The 13893-nt window shown below is 38.0% G+C and overlaps 2 protein-coding genes across 3 annotated transcripts; one reads left to right on the forward strand and one right to left on the reverse strand.

Annotated features, from left to right (window-relative positions):
- Nucleotides 1-366: 366 nt before the first annotated feature.
- Nucleotides 367-9195, forward strand: LOC118271724 (COP9 signalosome complex subunit 4). Its single transcript, XM_035587889.2, has 9 exons — nucleotides 367-544; nucleotides 661-740; nucleotides 1027-1178; nucleotides 2266-2369; nucleotides 2659-2844; nucleotides 6210-6328; nucleotides 6721-6875; nucleotides 7747-7963; nucleotides 9007-9195. The coding sequence occupies exons 1-9, from the start codon at nucleotides 462-464 to the stop codon at nucleotides 9138-9140; spliced, it is 1230 nt and encodes a 409-aa protein (XP_035443782.1). The 5' UTR covers nucleotides 367-461; the 3' UTR covers nucleotides 9141-9195.
- A 212-nt stretch (nucleotides 9196-9407) lies between these two features.
- LOC118271725 (voltage-dependent anion-selective channel) lies at nucleotides 9408-13402 on the reverse strand. 2 transcript variants are annotated; one of them, XM_035587890.2, is made up of 6 exons: nucleotides 13280-13402; nucleotides 11795-11953; nucleotides 11373-11536; nucleotides 11038-11265; nucleotides 10354-10562; nucleotides 9408-9947 (listed from the first exon to the last, which is right to left on the reverse strand). In XM_035587890.2, the coding sequence occupies exons 2-6, from the start codon at nucleotides 11948-11950 to the stop codon at nucleotides 9856-9858; spliced, it is 849 nt and encodes a 282-aa protein (XP_035443783.2). In that variant the 5' UTR covers nucleotides 11951-11953; nucleotides 13280-13402; the 3' UTR covers nucleotides 9408-9855. The 2 variants fall into 2 exon arrangements, with proteins under 2 accessions (XP_035443783.2, XP_035443784.1); XM_035587891.2 differs by lacking the exon at nucleotides 13280-13402 and adding an exon at nucleotides 12645-12811.
- Between the last annotated feature and the right edge of the window lie 491 nt (nucleotides 13403-13893).

The raw sequence follows: 13893 nt of genomic DNA on the forward strand, positions 1-13893 counted from the left end.
ATTTATGACCAATTTAACAGTTAACATATAATTTTAAAACATTATACCTGAATATTTTTTTAATATTCTTACTTAATACATATTGTTTTCATGATTTAATAACATAAAATTAATGTATTCTAGTACTTCAAAAGAAGGAATTTATAGGCTACAATAACGTTACCTGATTTCCTGTGATCTGAAATGGGGATATTATGATTGTTCAATGTTTTCATCAAGTGTTCCATTCTATAATCAATCCAGACCCTGAAGTGGAATAATATTGATAATCGACTAAGCAAAAACCGGAAACTGACTAATTTCTACAGGTATAGAGAAGAATTTTATTTTTCTACCCAAATTACCTGTCAACTTGTCTAGTGTCACTGTCAATATTGTCAAATTTTATGCCGGAGTCTGATGATCTATTCTTGTTTCAGAAATAAATAAGAATAGTAAAAAATATCAACTAGACTTTCAAAATGCCGATTAACTTACAAGGAGTACGTCAATATTTAAGTGAATTAAGAAATTCTGGGGGCTTGCACAAAGACCAAGCTGAAAAGTAAGTGCAAATGCATTGTTTTACACTCTACATGTTTGACAAAAGAACTTACTTTTAACCAAAACAAGTGCAGCATAATGCCATGATAATCTTATATTTTTACATTTTAATTACAGGTACCGTAATGTTCTTATGGAAATACTAAAAAGTACAGAAACAGAATTGGCTGAATCATTAAAAGCTTTTGTAGAAGCAAGTAAGTCTGTTGTATACCTTTAAAAAACAAAAACGTTGTGTCTTTTTTATTTCAAGTTGTCACACACTTTTCCCTATAGTTTATACTAAACACATAATATAAACATTTGTCCTGTGCAGTGTCATGTGCCTGTTGGTAGTTGGGTAGTTACCACAAAATCTCATACAATATTTTCAAAAGTTACATCTTTTTTAGTAATAAAGAAAGCCTATCATTCATATTTATTTTCATATAGTAGATTCACTAATTTCCTGCTGCTACTTAACTCCTGCTTTGTACTTTTCAGTTGTAAATGAGAATGTAAGCCTGGTGATATCTCGTCAGCTCCTGACAGATGTGAGCACTCACTTGGCATTGCTGCCTGATCTCGTCTCCCAGGAAGTCTCACACTTTGCTCTTGATGTCATTCAGCCCCGAGTCATCTCTTTTGAAGAACAGGTAAATATAACCATCATATTTATATTTACAATAAGAAAATAGTTAGTATTGAATAACATAGTACTGTTATTTAATCAATTTTCTTTCCAATGAGGGTAGGCTGAACTGTACTGAGTATTGCTTGTTCATTGCTTATTTGCTCATCTTTCATCTAATGCATATAACTCGTCCTATAAGATGTCACACCTTATGTAGCCCCAGTTAAAACTAAGCCCTATAAAGCATGAAATAAATGGAAGCATTTACAAACTCCTTGATTGTCTTTTATGAGATACAGTAAAAGCTCCTTATTCGTGCTTCCTTCATTTGCGGTTTCACTATTCGCGGATTGACCCAATTCCTATATTCGCGGTCAAGATTTCTTTATTCGCGGATCGAATCGAAATATCGGTGCGTGCATGTACCTAAAAAAATACATTCGCTATCCTTTGTCAACGCGTCAGTAGAAGGATACAAAATATATAACCCCATACAAATTGCCATTCCATATTCACGGTTTCTGTATTCGCGGCATATTTATGGAATGCATACCCCGCGAATAAAGAGCTTCTACTGTAATAAAAAATACTTTAAACTATACTGTGTCTAGTGTTCTTATAGATATCAGATATGTATGATTTTTTCTACCCCCCAACTGATCTCTTTTATCAAAACACTAATTAAAAATATTAAATGTGATCATAATCAAATTCTCTTGTACAGTAGAACTCCAATTATCCGAACTCCGACTATCCGAATCGCCGATTATCCGAATCACAAAAATTGTCAAAAAAAGTCTAAGTGCGCTATTATTCTCCCCCCCCCCGCGAAGCCAGTGTTTGTCAAGTCTTGACTTGACTTATCTTAACTTGCCTTTGTGCCTACACTGACTTCCCCGCAATTTAATTCAATAAAAAATAGTGCAATATCAAAACGTAGCTTTTATTCTCTTCAATGGCAATTTTTTTGAAAAAATCCGATTATCCGAATATTTGATTATCCGAATGGGTCCCGGTCCCCATTAATTCGGATAATTGGAGTTCTACTGTACATAAATGTTAAAACCTTATTGAATCAATAATAATAAGTATAAACAAATCAATTTCAGGTGGCCAGTATCAGACAACATTTGGCAGATATTTATGAGAGGAATCAAAATTGGAAGGAAGCTGCCAATGTGCTGGTTGGGATACCACTGGAAACTGGACAGAAGTATGTTAATACATTTAAAACTGATTTGCAGTAATTATATTAAAGAACTACTAACAAAAGTGTTAAAATACATATTGAAATGCAAATCGTTAAAATAACTCAGGTTATAGCAGCCTTGTCAGAACATTTTTTTATTCAAAACTATAACAAAAGTATGGTACACACAAAAGTAGTGTCAATCATTTATTCATAGTCTTAAATATTTTTCTATTTTCCTAATTATAAGTAATGTATTCAGTTTACATAGTATCATTTTAATTTTGTTAATAATGCGATTTATTGTTTTCAGACAATATTCAGTAGATTATAAGCTAGAGACATATTTGAAGATTGCCCGACTGTACCTGGAGGTTGATGACCCCGTGCAGGCTGAGGCCTTCGTCAACAGAGCGTCACTCCTGCAGGCAGAGACAACTAATGAACAACTACAGATCTATTACAAAGTTTGCTATGCTAGAGTCTTGGATTACAGAAGGTAAGTTTAGATTGGACATGGACAAAATTATGACAGCTACTATTAAGAATTTTGCAATGGATAAATTGTATTTTAAGAAAATAGCAATTTAATACTAGTCTATCTAACGAATATTTACACACATTTTTTTTTTTTTATGGGACATGCCGGTAATCGAGCAGACGTATTACCTGATGGTAAGCAATCGCCGCCGCCCATGGACACTTGAAACACCAGAGGCTTTACAAGTGCGTTACCGGCTTTTTGGGAGTTAGGAGTTTAAGGGTTGTTGTTCGGGAATGGGGATGGGGAAGATTGGGAAGGGGGAATTGGGCCTCCGGTAACCTCACTCACACAACGAAACACAACGCAAGCGTTGTTTCATGTCGGTTTTCTGTGAGGCCGTGGTATTACTCCGGTCGAGCCGGCCCATTCGTGCCGAAGCATGGCTCTCCCACACTTAAAACCAGTGGCGTAGCGTAGTGGGGGCGGCAGGGGCGGCCCGCCCCGGGCGGCACTTTTTAGGGGGCGGCAAAATTAAACAATAAATATTATTTTTTTTGTAAATATTTCAACCATTTTATATGTTTTTCGCAACTAGAGAACGGAGAAAGTAGTGATAGTGGGGATGGAACCTTAAACGAGTGGTCCTGCCCCGAGAACTTCTAGACAGAATCGAGCCTTGGTTCCTAAAAAAGGCGATCGAACAAATCCGATAGCCATAACTTCCCTCTTCTCGAAAATAATGGAGTCCATTATCAACTGCCAGCTCTTGCGGTACCTAGAGGATCACCAGCTACTCAGTGACCAACAACACGGTTTTCGTAAAGGTCGGTGGGCTGGGGACCTTCTGGTTTACCTGACACACCGTTGGGCACAGGCGATCGAATCTAAGGGGGAAGCGTTGGTAGTTAGCTTGGACGTGGCGAAAGCCTTCGCCCGGGTTTGGCATAAAGCGTTTCTTTCGAAGCTTTCTTCCTATGGGCTTACCGAGAAATTGTGCGAATGGGTCTACTGCTTCCTTGTAAAACAGAAGCATTTGGGTCGTTGTCGACGGGGACTGCTCCGACTCTCTGTCTGTAAACGCAGGTGTCCCTCAAGGCTGCGTGCTATCACCTACCCTGTTCCTTATCCATATCAATGATATGTTGCAAATTTGCGGCATTCATTGTTATGCGGATGACAGTACATGTGATGCCTATTATACCGGCCGCGCTAACATTTCGTGAGAAAAAGTCAATGAGAACCGAAACAGACTTGTGTCTGAAATCGAGACTTCTTTGCGGAGAATCTCAGATTGGGGTGAACTTAATTTGTTCCAGTTTAACCCTACTAAGACACAGGTCTGCGTGTTTACCGTTAAGACTGCCGTTAAACTGCCGTTGGTCGTCTCACCTCAGTTTCAAAGTACCCCCTGACTGCCTCAGCCGGTATTGGAAATCGTCCTATGACTTTTCCCGCCTTTGGCGAGGCGAGAGGGAGTGCCAGACTCTTACCTACTGACTAAAAACCACCCCGTTTCTACTCCTGCTTTTCGAGCCGGATATTTGGGATACTTGGCATCAACATTTAGAGCGACGTCCAGTTCCGTGGCCATCTAGCGGATAAGGTTAAATTAGCCTCGAAAAAGCTTGGTGTGCTCAACAGATCAAGGCAGTATTTCACTCCATCCCATCGCCTGCTTCTATATAAGGCGCAGGTTCGGCCCCATATGGAATACTACTCATCTGTGGGCGAGGGCACCCCAGTACCAGGTTCATCTTCTGGACCGCGTTCAGCGGCGTGCGAATCGGATTGTTGAGTGTCAGGAAATTTAAAACCGACTTAACACTTTGGCAATGCGTAGATATGTAGCTTCGTTGTGCATTTTCTATCACCTATACCACGGGGAGTGCTCTGATTTATGACTGTTCTTGCCGAAAAGGTCTCTATTATGAATCCGTATCCGACTCCAGGAAGAGACTACGGGGCCAATCCAGTTGCGGAAGGGCGTGAGACAGGGAGACGTTATATCTCCGAAACTGTTCACGAACGCACTGGAGGACGTTTTTAAGCTCTTGAACTGGAGCGGACACGGCATCAACATTAATGGCGAATACATCACTCATCTCCGTTTCGCCGATGAGATAGTCGTAATGGCAGAGTCGCTGGAAGACCTGAACACCATGCTCAGCGACCTCAATACCGTTTCCCAACAGGTGGGCCTTAAAATGAACATAGACAAGACAAAAATCATGTCAAATGTCCATGATGCACCTGTACCGGTTATCGTTGGGAACGATATACTCGAAACTGTAGACCACTACACATATCTACAGATCATCCAGCTAGGTAGGTCCAACTTCGAGAAAGAGGTCGCCCGAAGAATCCAACTCGGATGGGCAGCGTTTGGGAAGTTACATGAAGTCTTCTCATCAAAAATCCCGCAGTGTCTGAAGACCAGGATGTACAACCAGTTTGTGTTGCCGGTGATGACTTACGGTACCGAGACATGGTCCCTAACTGCTGGCCTTTTAGAAAGGCTCAGAGTCGCCCAGCGCGCGATGGAGAGAGCTATGCTCGGAGTATCTTTGCGCGACAAAATCCGAAATATGGAAATTCGCCAAAGAACAAGAGTTTCAGACATAGCTCTCAAAATATGCAGGCTGAAGTGGCAATGGGCAGGCCACGTCGTTCGGAAGACTGATGGCCGCTGGGCCAGGAAGGTGACTGAGTGGCGACCGCGGACCGGAAGACGCAGCGTGGGCAGACCTCCCACTAGGTGGACCGACGACATCGTCAGAGTGGCGGGGAGCCAGTGGATGCAGGTGGCGGCTTGTCGTTCTACGTGGAGGACTAAGGGGAGGCCTTCGTTCAGCAGTGGACGTTTCTCGGCTGATGATGATGAATGTATAGTATACATTAAATTAAAATACCTAAATAAGGGGGCGGCAAAATTGTCTTCCGCCCCGGGCGGCCGACACTCACGCTACGCCACTGCTTAAAACACACATGTGTGACAATGTAGTGAAACTAATAAGAACTTAAAGTTATTCCATACTATCTGATGCCTGTGACTGGATGGACTTCATGACTAATTAAAGTAGTCTAAAACTACCTAGGATGTCCAATAAAAGTTCCGTCAAAATCAGTCCGGCCATTTCACAGATTAGCTTGAACAAACAGACAACAAAAATTTTAAAAAATATTATATTGTTGTATGTATCATAATGATGTATAGTCATAATTTCATATGTACATATGTAGTAAGGCAGTTATTTCAATATTACAAACAGACATCAATTTATTTATTAGCCTAGATAGTAATCTAGACTAATAAAAAAATTAAAAAAATCTAATTTGAATACAAGAGGTAATGAATGCTAATGTTGTTCAATATTTTATAGGAAATTCATAGAAGCGGCGCAGAGGTACAATGAGTTGTCGTACAGGAACATTATTCACGAAGACGAGAGGATGACGTGCTTGAGGAATGCTCTCATCTGTACTGTGTTGGCGTCGGCAGGTAATTGTTTTTTTTTTTTTTTAATGGTACACGTCGGTAAACGAGCTTACGTATCCCTGATGGAAAGCAAACGCAATCGCAGTTCGTAACCTAGAACTCTCACATGAGGTTTTACATGAATAAATTATAGTATGACTGCATGGTTGGCTCGGTGGCTGGGCAACTGGCTGCCGTGCATGTTCGATTTCCGCACGGAATAACTCTTTGTGTGATCCACAAGTTGAGGTTTCGGGTCTGGGTGTCATGTGCATGTGAACTTGTATGTTTGTAAACGCACCCACGACAGGAGAAAATCATAATGTGGGACAACATTTTTTTTTAAAAAAAAAGAACAAAAAAATTCTCAATGTGGTTTCTGATACCAGAATAAAATTCTTTCATTTTCTTTACAGGACAACAGCGTTCCAGAATGCTTGCTACCTTATTCAAAGATGAAAGATGTCAGCAGTTACCAGCGTATTCTATTTTGGAGAAAATGTACCTGGACCGGATCATCAGGCGTTCAGAATTGCACGAGTTCGAAGCTTTAATGCAAACGCATCAGAAGGTAACGCGTCATATTTATCATTCAGTATAGGCTAAATGGATATGACTAGCTCATGAAATCTGCAGTGTAGAGGCTATAAATAGCTTTTAGTCAACAACATCAAAATTAGTGATTCCCATCAAGTTGCATAATGAGATGCAATACAGCTACTTATTACCAGTTACGTATTGAAAGAACAAAGAACCCTTTTTAAACAGGAACCGAGGTTGAAACACTAAAACAAAATTTCCGACTCAGTACAAAATGCAAAAACTCTAATAATACTTTGGAATAAGAAACAAGCTGTAACAAAGCTATTTTCTGTTAATCCTAAGAAACAATGTTACTGTAGCACAATGTTGAATTATCACTAGAATAATATTCCTGAAATTCATACGAACAAAGGTTTCTAGTAATACGTTACGCGATGCTGCAAGCAACACAGTTGCGGATTGCGAAACTCTATTTACCATACACAAGGAAGTAGTATTTACGCATTATTTCACTTTTGCTTTTCTAGACACGTGTTAATTACGAGCAGTAGTAGTACGTTCTTGACCTTTTTATCAGTATTAGCACAAATAATCATTTTCACGAACAAACAAAAGATCAATCTCTCAATAGACCAAGCTTGTGAAATTTATCGATGCATCTTAGCGTTGGTGTAAACACACAATAAATCAAAAATTGCAGCTTTAAATATATATTTATATCTAAAGCAGTGCCGGCGTATAAGGGCCACTGACACTCCGGGCGAAAATATTATGGCGCCCCCCAGATTATGTCGCCCTGGGCCATCGGCCCAACTCAGCCCCCCCCCCCCTAACGCCGGCACTGGTCTATAGCACATTTTGATCTCTTTAATTTATCAATATTATGTATTTTTTAACAGGCTACTACATCAGATGGAACCACAATCTTGGACCGCGCAGTTTTCGAACATAATCTCCTGTCTGCTAGTAAATTGTACAATAATATAACCTTTGAAGAACTGGGCGCATTGTTAGAGACACCGCCCGCCAAGGCGGAGAGGATTGCTAGCCACATGATCAGTGAAGGCCGGATGAACGGATACATCGATCAAATCAGCTCTGTTGTACATTTTGAAAGTGAGTATATATTATGTCGAAAATATTATCATCAACTAGAATCAATAGATCTCTTCTAGAAATCGCATATCTACTAGGTAGGTCATTCATCTGCTTTCTACATTTTCAATCCTTTGATAAACGGGTAATCTGTTTTCAAAACATCGGATAAATAGATACAACGTTAATATAATCGATCAATATCAATCAACACATAGGCATAACGTAAATACCTACTTGAAGTGATATAAACGCGTGATGTATTTTCACTTGATAGTGAACAACAACAAGCGTACATTCCATTGACATAATGATAAGATATAAATAGCGAAGAGATTTGGTATGATTAGATATAGGTAGGCCTAACAAAATGCAAATATGTTCTGAATACCGAGGTCTTGGTTTAATACCTATGTCCTCACAATTTCGACGGGAACGTGGCGGTTTTTTATTGATTTGACTCGAGATTGACAATGAATATCATTATCTCTATGACTAGTTTCAGTTTTAGATGTGGAACCAGAGCAAACCCCTTTTTTTCATCATATCGTATTATCACGTTACAAAAAACAACTAACGCAAAAAGAGTTTCCTGTATGGAAAACCAATTCATAATACCGTAGTTTTTATCCAAGACTATTACAGTTCTTATTCGGGCGCTATACCTGTTTTAATTTAAAATTAGTAACTGCGTCGAGACGTCTGTCCGTCAATAAAAGAATTACAGTTTCGACCTTAAATGAAACACTGTTTCTTTAGTATTGCTATGTATGACAAAGCTGAAGCAGACGATACGGCGCTTGACGCAAATACCGCTTCACGTCATTGGCTAGATGTATAAATAACTGGTAGGATCGGCTGTAACAACTCTTCATAAATTGTTGTCATATATGTTTTCACTACATAAAAATACCTACGACTAGCTACCTTTCATTGAACGTATAACAATGAAGGTGTGTGCCAAACTTCGTCGTCAGAGTTAAAATAAACAATTATCGGTAGCTCTAGGGAGGTTGTTTCCTATCGCATAACCAACAAAAGATGACGTTACGCATTGTTTCCAGCTCGTGAGATTCTACCACAATGGGACAAGCAGATACAAAGCCTGTGTTACCAGGTGAACAGCTTGATCGAGAAGATAGCTGCTGCAGAGCCAGAGTGGATGGCTAAACTCATGGAGGAAGAAATGATTCAATAGCACTACTACTCACTGTATCTACTGTTTTTACTAATATAATATGCTCTTCAAAATATTTCTATTTTTTCTTAATTGCAATGCTACGATACAAAAATTGATCAGAAACATTTAAACAAAAATGCTTTATTAAAAAACTTGTGAACATAGTAAAAAAATATCAAATACCTATCCACATTGAAACACTTATAATAGAGGGACTTACATAAGGAAAGGAATAGATTCGGAAATATTTGTTGGTTTTGGTCTAATAAAACAAATACACACTGATTCCAACGGACTATTCATTTTTATTTCCATTCAATCAAGAGTACACCATAGGTGCTTATTTACAAGACAACTGGCGTGGTGACGATATACAGGTTCAATATTAGTAGTTAGTAAAACAGGGATGCTTATACGCCGCGTGCTAATACATAATAGTTACATTAAGAACTCTAATAATAACATTTCTAGGAAATAGCCGCCGTCTTGAAATAGAAAATATGGACAGACGGTGCTAACCCGCATTTACAATGATGAAGTAATTAGGTGTATGATAAATTTTATTGGAACGTTTTAAACGCTCATATACACTATACAGAGAACATTGACTTGAAGATACTGTTTAATAAATTGATTTTTCTAGTTACGCTTCTTTTTCTGTTATTATTACATAACAGTCAATGTGGCATTATGTATTATCTACAAGACTAAAAGCCGAAGCGCCTCTGAGTGCTTAGGGCTCGAGCTCAAGGGCGACGCCCACTTTGTGTCCGCCAGCGTTGAAGTTCTGGCCATCAATAGCCGCCGACAGCGTCAGCACCACGCCTGCAAATATGAGAACAACGTTATGTGATAAATCTCAACCGCCGCAGATTTTTCTTGATAAGATACGAGATAATGCATGTCACGCACATGGACAATGGTACAGATCATATGATCTGTCTCTACATTAGCTTGGAGCTTCATTTTCTATGTTGTTTCTGTGCATTTGTAAGATATCTATGAATACCAACAATAAAAAAAATAGTAATCTCATAATGCAATTGTATTAATTGTTACATCACTATAATGCATTAATTCGTTCTAGCTGTTAATGCTATATTGCTTTATCTGAGATTATCTTGGCAAGTTTATGATGTAATTATGAGGTTTATGTTACCATAGTTGTGGAATACTCAATGTTCAAAGCACTTCTATCAGATTTATCAATATTTCATAAGCTAAGTATTACCTGGGCGGAGTTTCTGTTGGTATCCCAGACCAATGAGAGATTTGTTGTTGATCTTGGCGTGCAGGGACGCGTCCGCGTCCAACGCGAACTTAGCGCCAACACCGAATAGCGTGTCGGCAGATCCTGCGGTCCACTTCATGCTGATACCGCATTCGATCTTCTCAGATACCTTCTGGTAGATGGAACCACCAAAGTCCTTTCCATTGTCACTGCATGTAACAAAACAAATTGTATTTTAATGTTCCAAAGTTTCAACATTTCAACATTCATTGTGCCAGATATTTAAGTCATAGTTAAACTAGTTAGGTAACAAATAGAAGCTACAGATCATACAAGACTCCTTCATAAATTATTCCCCATTCAACTGAATGATTGTACTCAGCTGGTAATAACTGGTTAGCATAACAAGAGAGATGACATCCTTGCTAAACTTCAACTAGGGCATGACTGCATGAGTTATGCAATCTTATAAAATCAATAGCAGTGACTCACTCAGATACTATCAAATGCCCTATAGACCTAGATTTAGGTTATTTCAAGTGAATTATTGATTTCCCTAACCCACTGTAAGTGTATCATTTGTCAGGTTTTATGATGTACATACCAAAACTTAAGATCATTCATTATGACCATAATCATGTGTTTTGTAGGTGGTAAAAATTTCTAAAATTATATTGTACTTACACATTGGTGTGTAGGTTGAAGTCCTTTGACTGGTAACCAAGGGCGAAGTTGTTCTTGGAGAACTTAGCCTTCTGGGAGTCGAACTGTCCGTGGACACCAGCGAGCCAGCCCTGGAAGCTCAGGACAGCAGCAACGTCCACAATGGGACCAGCCAAGTCCAAGTCCAAGTTGGTATTCACAGCAACAGTTTCATTAGCAAAAGAGGTCTTAAGTTTACCAGTCTTGCTTCTGCAAATAAAAATTAACTGATTTAAAATATATTTTCCTAAATAATCAGATTAAATAGATAGATTAAAGAATAGCAAGAAATAAACTATTTTCTGCCCCTTTCTTACCCGGTCTGTGGTGCGAAGGTTCCTTCAAGTGTTACTTTAAGACCAGCAGCAATTTTATCCTGAATGGTGATGTCAGTGGCGAGTGTGTTGTCTGTGTTCCATTTTTCAGTGAATGTAAGACCGTAATCCTTCACTGCATATTTCGATGAAAGGCTACCAAACACCTGAAAGATACAACATAATTAGTCCTCTGTTTAAGCCTGATTTATGTTATTTAATTTATTGAGATTGCATTCATGAATATAATTTACATATTTTATTTTCTTAAAGACCCCACTGTAATCTAACCACTGACCTTCGTAAATATTTATTATAGTAATAAATTTACTTTGTCATGTAATTTCTAGAAACAATAGTTATATAGAAATGTTTATATTGGTAATTTTGCCTACAACACATCCAGATTAACATAACATTCTTACCTTTCCACTTTCTTGGTTGGAGGTGATTCCACTGGAGAATTCAACACCGGTTTCGCTTTTAGTCTTCAGGTCAAGTTTGAACACACCAAAGTGGTAGCCTTTGCCGAAGACATCGTTGGCCTTCTTTCCAAGATCAGCATAGTATGGGGGAGACATTTCCTAAAGAACATTGAATTAATCATTAGATTTGAGCCCTACGAAAACGCTAGGTATGTACGTGTCCGGCGAGGTCATTAACCTTAAAATGGTACTATATTAGAAAACTGAAAATTAGACCCTTATCACATGAATCAAGGTGAAGCTTAACACGTTTAGCAAAGTCGCGAAATAGCAATCAGTGCCAGCTGTGTCAGGGTCGAAATCGGCTTAGTGACTTATTTACAAGCCACTTCTACACAAGGTATTACATAACGTCGATGCATTAGCCCTGAAGCTGTACTACTAAAACCTTACAGCTTCGTGAAAGACCATGAACATGAATAACTAACACAGAGTAGCTATATCTAGGAGGCCTTAAACTTGACCTTTGAGAAAAGGGCCGAAGTTGAGCTGAAATGCTCAAATCACATGCGTCAATTTAGCTTGTACCCCGGTGACGTTTTAGATCAGCAATAGGGGGACATTACATTACTTTTTGAGGGAAGAGTGGAGACCTTGAACTAAAAATGGCTTTTGAACACCTTTTAATTGAAAAGAATTACGAAAACCATTCAAAATTGTAAAATGACGTCGATATTTCCCCGTTATAACCGGCTGGCCCCACAAAACGTAACCTATTTACAAGGATACGAAATTCTTCTCGTTTCATCTAAAAACTAAACGTAAGACGGTTCTCTTGAATAATACTTACTGCGGCTTAAATTTATTCACAAATTGGAACTATTTCACACTGAATTCCAGGCAATTTGCCGAGAACAAGACCTCCTACACTACCACACCACAAGACAATTTCTATTTTGACAAAAAGTCGACAGAGGGCGTGACGGCCGGAACTAGCGTTATTGATATTCACTCCACTTTTACGTAAATATACGTAACAATTCAGTTAGAAACCAATTACTATACAAAATAAAATTTGATATTTTTTATACTTTAGTCCACGAATTATATTTTTAAATTATATTCATTAACTGCATTATATATTAAAAAGTAAACAATCGACTTTTGTTTTTAAGGAATGACGTACGTACGGCCAAGAATCTTACGATTTGTTATCCTAATAAACATTTCTTCATTCTATTTGCGTAGAATTATATTTTATAGTACGTATTAAACATTAAGTAAATTAAAAATATCTACTTCCTTTATTACATTTTTATATATTAATAATTGGTATTTTCTAGTAAAGACGCGCGTAATTCAAAAGAGTATATAGCAGAGGGATAAAGTTGGTAGGCGCTTGGAACTTTGATAATTAAAACATCTTTTTATTTATAAAGTCATTTTGTAATAATATAAATGATGAAGTTTCAATTTTATACTTACTATTGCTCTTAAATTTTCAATAAAGCATATAAAACCACATGATTTTTCTCCACCTTCTAGATCCCATACTTTATTCGGGCACTCTGGTTCTTGCTTTTTGCAGTCGTCGTCTTCGATGACTGAAACGTCCTATAAGAGATTTTTTTAAATACTAATATTTCAGACAAAATATGAATCTGGCAACTGATTTAATAAAAACCTATTTTTCTTTATATGAGAACCTAAATACTCTGTTAGGGTACAGCTTGCATAATGTTAATGTTAGGTAATATGGTGTAGAACTTACATCTGAAGTACATGGTGGGTTTTCTCCAAATATTGCGCCGACTGTTGGATATTTTAAGCTTTGCCAACAGTCCAATAAATCCTCAAAAATTGACATAATTAAGAAAAAATAATTAAAAATTACGATAATATTTAAACGAAAAATGTATGACAAGAGGGGACGTCTAGATCATTACGAATTTTGAACCAAATAAATCTACTAGGCTATTATGAGAATTAGATATAGGACTCACTGATTATCACTGAAACTTGAAAGCCTCGAGTTCAAATAAACTTTTAAGGGATAGTGGCTGGCCTTCTAGGTCTACTCATCCTCCATCATCTACAAA

This window comes from Spodoptera frugiperda, chromosome 5, assembly GCF_023101765.2.
Source record: "Spodoptera frugiperda isolate SF20-4 chromosome 5, AGI-APGP_CSIRO_Sfru_2.0, whole genome shotgun sequence".
NCBI classification, from domain to species: domain Eukaryota; kingdom Metazoa; phylum Arthropoda; class Insecta; order Lepidoptera; family Noctuidae; genus Spodoptera; species Spodoptera frugiperda.

Excerpts from the sequence above, each read along its gene's own strand:
- LOC118271724 (XM_035587889.2), top strand. The coding sequence starts at position 462 with ATGCCGATTAACTTACAAGGAGTACGTCAATATTTAAGTGAATTAAGA. Across the intron at positions 1,179-2,265 it reads TCATCTCTTTTGAAGAACAG|GTGGCCAGTATCAGACAACA; the intron begins GTAAATATAACC and ends AATCAATTTCAG. Across the intron at positions 6,329-6,720 it reads TACTGTGTTGGCGTCGGCAG|GACAACAGCGTTCCAGAATG; the intron begins GTAATTGTTTTT and ends TTTTCTTTACAG.
- LOC118271725 (XM_035587890.2), bottom strand. The coding sequence starts at position 11,950 with ATGTCTCCCCCATACTATGCTGATCTTGGAAAGAAGGCCAACGATGTC. Across the intron at positions 11,266-11,372 it reads ACCTTCGCACCACAGACCGG|AAGCAAGACTGGTAAACTTA; the intron begins GTAAGAAAGGGG and ends TTTTATTTGCAG. Across the intron at positions 9,948-10,353 it reads CCAACAGAAACTCCGCCCAG|GCGTGGTGCTGACGCTGTCG; the intron begins GTAATACTTAGC and ends TCATATTTGCAG.